Below are 9,845 nucleotides of genomic sequence, written 5' to 3' on the forward strand. Positions count from 1 at the left end.
TTTTGTTAAAAATACTCTAACACACATCTATGTTAAGTTTAAACAAAATAACGAAACTGTACATTTATATTCAAACGATGTAACAAATCAAACTTCTCTCAAAGTCAATATTGCATGTAAATATTAAAATTCAAACCAAACAAAATAATCTTAACTAATGTTGATCAAGTGCTAGTTAAAATCAAATTTACCTGCAAAATTCATATTTTTTAAATAAGCACACATTAATTCGATTTCAACAAATTGACTCAAAAAAATAAACTACATTAAAATTATGATCTCATCCAAGTCAACCAAACCTATAAAAGTTTACTCCATTAAATTAAAAAAAAAAAAAAACTATAACAGTGAATAAATAAAACTTAAACGTCATTTTTTTTTACTCAAATCCTATTTAGCAAAATAATTTAAAATAATATCTAACTTCAAATGTAAAGAATAAGAGGAAAAGAAAACACCAGATTGCACTCAATTGTAGTGATCACACAGGGAAGTCAAAAGCACAATTTTTTATATTAGTTGTGCATAGATAATAATGGAGAACGATTTAATGGTGCATGGATAACAATGGAGAATGATGGTGATGTTGTATTAGGTGCAAGGAACGGCGGCAGTGTAGGTTTCATTGGATTTAAAGCATAAGTACATTCTTGCCCCTCCATCTTTCATCTATTGTGCAGCCTTGGCCCCAAAGCTTTCAACTTTTCAACTTGTTACAACTTTAGCCCTTGATCTCTCAAATTTTATTTTTAGCTTTTATTTTTTTTCTAACAGCAAACTAACTTCAACTTCAACATCGATTATGAGCGGGAAAAAGACCGATTCATGGAAAACTCAAAACTTCTAACTTGTAGAATATTATGTCTAGTTTCCTAAACATCTTGAATCGCCTAAATCGGAGTCCCAAGAAGCCCGATATGATGAAAACACTAAGACATGGTCAATCTGCCAAACATCTTTTATTCGTCTTAATTGCTCGTGATGAATTTATCTTCTTTCAAATTTGTTAATTCCTTGCTGAAACAATTTGGACATTATAATATGAGTCCAACTCCCACCAAGACTCGTTGAATAAGTGATGGGGGCCTACGAAGCTTAGGCAATCTTGTATTCACAAGATAAAAGTCGTCAATTCCTTATAGATTTTTGAACTTCATAAGAGGAAGTTCAACTCCCACCAAGTCCCGTGGACTAGGTGGTGGGGAACCCATGAGACACAGGTTGCACTTACAATAACAAGTAAAATAAATACTGTCAATTTCGATGTAAAGCAGAATGTGCTATATTATGAATTTCGTGTAAGAAAACCATCTCCCACCAACCTGTAAAATACGAGGAGGGGAACTCAAGAAACTCGAGTTGCACTTGTGATGACATGTGGTGATGAAAGTAGTCAATTCAGATAAGAAGCACGTGGTACTATATTATGGATTTCGTGCAAGAGAAACATCTCCCACTTACCTGTAGAATAGGAGGAGGGGGCCTAAGAAGCTTAGGTGAACTTGTAAAAACAAGTTAATGAGCCGTTAATTCCTTTAAGAACTTTGGACTTCATAAGAAGAAGCCCAATTCTCATCGTCATAAAGAATAAGAGATGAGCAACCCATGCAAGACAGGTCAAAAACCCAACTGAATGGGTAGAAAAATACCAACCGATAAATACTATGTCGATTACACTGATTAACGTGAATTTATCTTTTAAAGCTCAAAAAAAATGATGTAAATTATAAAATCTGGGGACAAAAATAAGCTTTGTAGTTTATTTTGTGATCGAAAAACGAGCACTAAACACATCCCCAAACTTTAAACATTGCTCGTCCCAGGCAATAAAAATAGAATAAAAATAATACTCCATGATGGGATGTCATTTCACACGATATGATAATCCAAGAACTCATTTTGTTGACGGCTGATCTCTAAGCATAACTCAGACTTTTTCTTTTCCATGACTCTATCCTCATGACTAACTACCTGGATAGCAAACAAGGGTTGCACACTTGATAGATTTATTAGAACAAAACAAAACTAATGAAATGAAATATGAAACAATGCATAAACAAAAATAAAGGAAATTTTCAAAAACAGAAATAAAATAAAACCAAAACCAAAACCAAAACTAGTAATAATAATAATAATAATAATAATAATGATAATAATAATAATAATAATAATAATAATAATAATAATAATAATAATAACAACTAGAAAGGTTACCCCCCCCCCCAGAAGCTTTCACTGTTGTTTCCGAATCGATAAATATAACAGATGTAGAAAGTGCAAGGATGAAAAGCCTGGGCTTTGCCCCGGACCATTTTTTTCATGTTTTTATGAAAAAATGTAAAAGTTTTGGTTGCAAGGATCAGAAGTGTCAAAACGGATAAAGAATTAAAGGGGTAGGAATTAGCAATTTTTTAGAAAAGGGATCAAAGTTGTCAAACTGTTGAAGTTTTGTGGCCAAACGTTAAATATTAAAAGGTTCCTAAAAAGTGTAAAAATATTGATTGTAAGGACCAAAAATGTCAAAATAAGTAAAAAATTAGGAGCAAAGTGCAGGGACTAATTCTGCCAAAAAATGATAACTTTACTATTCCTAATATTCATATGTTTAATATATATATATATATATATATATATATATATATATATATATATATATATATATATATATAACTAAATAAAAATAAACATAAAAACTAAAACAAGAAAGGAAAAAAATGACAGAAACATTCTCCAACTGGCTTTAGGTGAAGCATAGTCACATCGTCTTTTTCTCCTGCAAAATAATGTTTCACTCGTTGCCCATTCACAATGAATTTTTCTCCATCCTTCTCATTTATTAGCTCCAATGCACCTCCTGGACAAACCTTGGCAATCTTAGAAGGGCCAAACCATCTTGACTTCAGCTTTCCTGGGAGTAACTTTAATCTTCAATTGAAAAGTAAAACTAATTGTCCTTCAGCAAATTCCTTTTTTAAGATCTTCTTATCATGTCATTTCTTAACTTTTTCCTTTTGAATTTTGGCATTCTCATACGCTTGCATCCTAAACTCTTCAAGTTCCACCAACTGCTCCATTCTTTTCTTTCCAGCCGCCTTCATGTCTAACTTCAACTCTTTCAAAGACCAATAAGCTTTGTGCTCCAACTCTAGTAGCAAGTGGCATGCTTTTCCAAACACTAGCTGATATGGGGACGTCCCCAAACTTGTTATGTATGCAGTCCTATAAAGTGTCATCTAACTTTATTGCCCAATCATTTCTTGACTCGTTACAACTTTTCAAGAGTGGTCTTCAATTATTTGTTATTGGCTTCAGCAAGACCATTTGTCTGAGGATGGTAAGTAGTGGCAACTCGATGCTTTATCTGGTACTTAGCTAAGACGGCCCCCAACATTCTATTTCAAAAATTGAGTACCTTCATCACTGATGATTGCCCTAGGAGTGCCAAATCTAGAGAATATTTGCTTCTTTAGAAAATTGATTACGGTTCTCACATCATTTCATAGACATGCTACAACTTCAACCCATTTAGAGACATAATCTACTGCAACTAAGATATATATATATTTCCATCAGAAGGCACAAAGGGTCCCATGAAATCAATCCCCCAAACATCAAACAACTCCATTTCCATTATATTACTTAGTGGCATCTCTTGTCTTCTTCCAATATTTCCAGTCCGCTAGCATTTGTCACATCTTTTCACAAACTCATCTTTAAATATACTTGGCCAATAAAATCCTAAATGAAGGACATGTATTGCAATCTTTTCACCTTGAAAGTGACCTCCATATTCTAAGTTGTGACATTTTTATAAAATTTGCTTTTGTTCCATTTCTGGTATACGCCTTCCCCACATCTTATCAACATTTCGTCTAAACAAATACGGTTCATCCCAAAAATAGAATTTAGCATCAGACATTAGCTTCTTCTTTTGATGCCAACTAAACCCATCAGGAAATACACCACCTACCAAGTAATTCACAATGTTAACATACCATGGGTGTTCTCCACTCACTCTCAAGATCCTCTCATCTGGAAAGCTATCTTGAATCACTATTTGATCATATTTTGTACTCTCTTTATCTAACCTTGAGAGGTGATCTACAACCACATTCTAAACTCCTTTCTTATCTCGCACCTCTAGATCAAACTCTTGCAACAAAAAAATCCACCTGATCAGTCTTGCCTTGGCATCCTTTTTTGCCATCAAGTATCTGATTGCTGCATGATCCGTGTATACAATCACTTTTGTACCAATAAGATATGATCTAAACCTTTCAAGTGAGAATACCAAAACTAAAAAATCTTTTTCAGTAGTTATGTAGTTCAATTATGCGCCATTCAGAGTGGTGCTATGATAATAAATCGTGTGGAAAAACTTTCCTCTTTGCTGCCTAAGTACTGCACCAATGATTGTATCACTTGCATCACACATGATCTTAAATGGCACATCCTAATCAGGTGCACCAATGACAGGTGCACTAGTTAGTCTTCTTTTCAACTCCTCAAATGCTCTTTTGCATGAACCATCAAAGATAAACTCTCGATCTTGCTCCAAAAGTTGGGTAACTGGTTTTGTAATTTTTGAGAAGTCTTTTATAAAATGCCAATAGAATCCAGCGTGCCCTAGAAATTTGTGAATGCCCTTGACATTGACATGTGCTTCAAGTCTTTCAATAATATCAATATTTTCCCGTTCAACCTCTATTCCTTTTTCAGAAAACTTGTGTCCCAACACAATACCCTCTTTTACCATAAAATGGCATTTTTCCCAAATTAGCACAAGATTATGTTGGACACACTTTTGCAATACTGCATTCATATTTTTCAGGCAACTCTCAAATTTATCACTATGGACTGGAAAATCATCCATAAAGACTTCGACAAAATTTTCAACCATATCTGAAAAAATAAACATCATGTACCTTAGGAATGTGGTTGGGGCATTAAACCAAAAGGCATGTGTCTAAAAGCAAAGGTACCAAATTGACACGTGAAAGTAGTTTTGTGTTAATCTTTTGGTGCAATAGAAAATTTTGATTATATCCAAGTACCCATACAAAAAGCAGTAAAATGACTTACTAGCAAGACGATCCAACATCTGGTCAATGAACGATAATGGGAAATGATCATTCCTAGTAGCAGTATTCAATTTTCTATAATCTATACAGATCCTCCAGCCTGTTACTGTTCTCTTTGTGATCATTTCCATATTCCCATTTTGGACGACTGTTGCTCCACCCTTCTTTGGAACATAATGCACCGGACTAATCCACTCACTATTGGAAATCGGGCAGATAATCCCAGCGTCTAACCATTAGATGATTTCCTTTTTCACAAGATCCATCATCAATGGATTCAGACTCCTTTGGTGCTTAACATAATTTTTTTGCCCCCTTCTCCAAATTTATCTTATGCATACACATCGCGTGACTGATTCCTTTTATGTCTGCTAACATCCATCCAATTTCTTTCGCATTTTCCTTAATAACATCAATCAATTCTTTTCCTGCACACTAGACAGTTGACATGAGATAATTACAAGCAATGTATCATTATCTCTCAAATATGCATATTTCAAGTGTGTTGGAAGCTGCTTCAGCTCCAAATCCATTGCTTTTTCAATAGAGGGTAATGCTGGTGCAGCTACCCTAACCTTTAGGTCTAACTCCTCCTTGACCCATCTCACACCTTCCTTTATTTTACATTCTTCAATTTTCTCAATATCATGAGTCACTTTACTCAATTGAGCCACTTCTTCATGTACCAAGTTATCTATGACTCGTACAGAATGAGCAATCTTCCATATTACAAGGTTGCTTCATAGCCAAACATATTCAACATCCTTTGCTCATCATCACTCTCAATGTGACTTCTTCTTTTTTTCACATCAATCAAAGCTCCATCGGTAGCTAAAAATGGCCTTCCCAAAATTATTCCACAATCATCATCGGCTTCATAATCCAAAATGATAAAATCATCATGAACAAAGAAATTGTCAATTTCGATAACAATATCCTCAATTTTACCTTCTGGATATACCACCGATCGATCTACCAACTGGAGTGAGATAGTGGTTGGCCTAGCTTCTCCAATTACTAATCTTCAGAACATAGATAAACGCATGAAATTTATAATTCCTCCCAAATCACATAATCCTATCTTGTCTAACTTTCCAATTCTACAAGGTAGAACAAAACTACTCAAATCATCCTTTTTCACAGGCAATTTTCTTTGGATTATTGATGTGCAACTTTTTGTCATTGCAACAGTCTTAAATTCTCCAAAAACTCTTTTCTTTGTAAGAACATCCTTCATAAACTTTGCATATGTGGGCATTTGTTTTAAGGCTTCAACAAAAGGGATGTAGATATGAAGCTGAGAAAGGATCTCTAGAAACTTGTTAAATTGCCCATCATCAACCTTGGACTTGTTGGGTTATGAGCATTCTAACACTCCTAAGTGTACATGCAACCCTAAATACCTTGGATCTATGTTTTCTCTATTATACATGCAAATATGAATATCCAAGGTATTATCCTAAACTAGCATACAAAACTATCAATATAACAAGATAGAATACATACCTCTTTGATGGTGCTTGTCTTCATGAAGCTTGAGTGCCTAGTGCCCCAAGTGTGACACCTCAAATGGTTCACAATCATCAAAACACTTAGAATAACTTAGAGAGAATTCTACACTTCATGAAATCGGCTAGCCCTCTTCAAGAATAATACTAGTCTCTCTAGTGACCGATTTTCCTCAAGAATAAGATGCTTATATAGTTATACAATTAGGGTAAACCCTAATTGTCATGACTTTCCATTTCCTTGGATCCATGGGTTCAAATACACCATGGAGCATCCATGGATCATCATATGGGTTTTGGCCCAACTAGATAATCCATGGAGCATTAGCCCACTATACAAGTATGGATGATTTACACAATCAACCCACATATTTAATTAGTCTTCTTTTGATCACTCAATTAATGCTAGATTAATTCTTGATCAATACTAATTAAATAATCTCATTATTCTTATTATTAATATACTAGAATTTATAATATATTAATAACCATAAATGTCTTATTTCTCTCATTTAGTCTATCCAAGTGCATGATGGTATGCAACCCAAATGGACCATGCCGGGTCGGGTCAAGTCTTACCAATTATAGTTATGGACTTAGACATTAATCCAACAGTCTCCCACTTGGATAAGTCTAAAACTATTATTGCGTATGAATTCAGGAACCAACTGGCAATCGTAGCTCTCAAAAGCTTCTGTTGAACTCTGACCTTGTAGATGAACTCTGATCTTGTCAATGACTTGTCCATTAGATAAGGGATCATATATTCTTCCATTCTAGATATCATATGGACTGAGACATGGATTATAATCATTCTCTCTGTCCATTAGTTGTTTCCCAATTTCCAATTTATGACGACTGACTAATTGAACAAATCAAATTAGTCCTGGCCCGGCCGAGCACTTCCATTTGTCATCATCAAATCATCGAGGGGCCCACAGATATCGCTTTTATCCCGAAGGTAAAAGGAATGGATAAACTTCGACTCATATGGCTTGTTCTACTACTTGTTGAATCATACACAAAGGCACGTTTTATAGCACCGAGTTACCAAATGCAGTTTCGTGCAATCAATGTACAACCAACTCATAGTAACAACTCATATCTCTAGGTTTGAAGAATATAAGATATTATCGTCTCATGATCACTCGTGATAAAATCCATGAAGTGATTCCAATGAGCGCGGGTTGAATCCAATACTCAGAACTTATGAGCACTCATGAGTGTTGTAGCCATTTGTCCAACACCTTAGACCTCTACAAGCCAACCCATGACAGTCTTAATTCATATCTACTTCCAACATATGACCAACTGTGGATGGTTTGAATAACTTAGTCATTCCGGAAGAATAACCTAGTTTATTCGGGAAGTCAAAACATGCAAAGTGCAACACAATAATAATTGAATCCAATATGGTCTCAGAACTTATGAATATAAATAAAACACCTTTTATTTATCACCATATGATTACACATTATACATTGTATACTGTTTTAGCTATCAACATTATTCTTGAATTTAAAACAATAGTTGTCCCATGCTCCAAGCATGTACACTATGTTTTTCTAAACACTAGTCATGCCATACACCAAGTATGCATACTATATTTGTCTATGATCTTTACTTTGTGAACTAGATCAATTGAACATAACTTCAATTATTCTCTTTTCACACTCCCAAATCCTTACTGCAAATGCAAGAATTCCAAATTCATGTCATTTACTGAAATCTGTTAGATTCTAAACTTATATGCATTGATCCTCTTGTAATGATTATACACAAAGTCAGAAAGACTTGGAAACAATCATTACAGAGTATTCCAAAGGAGATCAGCTCCTTAGAAACATCCTTCTTGCATTAAGTTTCCTAATCATAAATAGATTGGAAAAATTCTAACTTTGAAACATTTCCAGATTCCATTTTGACTATCACTTCTGAACAAGAGTTGCCTCCTTACAGATTATGTCAATATGGTCCTTCCAGAATTATCACTACACTTCCAACTGTCCTTGAGCAACCAATCTTTGGTAAACCTTAGATTGTCCTTGACAATTGTTTAATCCTTTTAGTCATATCCAGTTCTAAACCTTTTCCCTTGTTAATGCCCTAGGCATTTGGAAAATTTTAGAAAGGATGAATATAGCAGATGTAATCGATCCTATATCCGAAGCATATGGGACACGATTCATGATGTCTCACATAAATACTAAACCAGTCTTTTGCTATAACATTTCCATTTCTATTTGCCAAGTTCTCATAATTCAGATTATAAAAAGGGATGCCGTAATCATAATCGAATTTTAGAACGCAAATAATGGACCCATATACAGAATTTCCTTATGTTGAGCCATTCCAACATGAATTCATATATATCCTTGACTAAATGATTAAAACCTCACGATCTAAGCTTATAGATTTGAGATGAAGTATAATTTCCTCTCCCTTAATTATAGCAAAACAACTTTTTCCCAATTGAAACCTTTTGTTTTCTATAATTAACATTGCTAACTTGCAATCTTTATCATAATTATCATGCTCCCACTAACATGATGATTATTAGCATAACACTTATGCTCCCACTAGCTTTGACATGTACTCAGAAATCAGCTGGACTTCTAGAAATCAATACTTTATTGACTTTCTTACCAAAGTTCAGATTTCTGATACTGGATTGTTTTGATAGAACTTTATCAAAATCATACACCTTCCCTTAGATAGCACACTTGTGTGTCTAAACAATTATGAAGAGGGATGCCGTAATCATAATGGTTAGACCTTTTTGCCACTTCTCACAAGTCCAGGTTAGTGTGCCGGTAAACCACACACGCTCCACTAACGACTTTGAGAATGCAAATATCACAATTGCTATCTAGCTAAAATCTACTTAGTGAAAGTGTTTCCTCACCATCATTTTCATGAATCGGAGAGAAACCTTATGACACTTAGATTTAATGGTGTATGAGTTCTTATCCATGTGAATTGTTAAAACCATAGTCACAAGACAAGGATAATGACAAATCCAAACCTTATGGATTGAACTCAATCTTAATTTCTTGCCACCTGGCAGCTCAAGGGCCTGCCATTGCTTCCAAGTTGTTGTGCAACCAATTCAGAATTCTAAGAACTCATATGCAAAGCCAACTTTGATTGAAATGGGCATAGAATATGTCAACACGATAGGTTATAAACCTCAAGTCGTGTGCTAGTGAAGAACTTCAGGTTTTATTCTTGATTAGTTCTTGAGACTTTCAAGACC

The 9,845-nt window shown here is 34.6% G+C and overlaps 1 protein-coding gene across 1 annotated transcript; it reads right to left on the reverse strand.

Moving 5' to 3' along the window:
- Positions 1-261: 261 nt before the first annotated feature.
- Positions 262-3,098, reverse strand: LOC145040207 (uncharacterized). Its single transcript, XM_078988167.1, has 3 exons — positions 3,034-3,098; positions 2,726-2,925; positions 262-299 (listed from the first exon to the last, which is right to left on the reverse strand). The coding sequence occupies exons 1-3, from the start codon at positions 3,096-3,098 to the stop codon at positions 262-264; spliced, it is 303 nt and encodes a 100-aa protein (XP_078844293.1).
- Positions 3,099-9,845: the final 6,747 nt, after the last annotated feature.

This window comes from Lactuca saligna, chromosome 4 (assembly GCF_052625555.1).
Source record: "Lactuca saligna cultivar CGN05327 chromosome 4, ASM5262555v1, whole genome shotgun sequence".
NCBI lineage: Eukaryota > Viridiplantae > Streptophyta > Magnoliopsida > Asterales > Asteraceae > Lactuca > Lactuca saligna.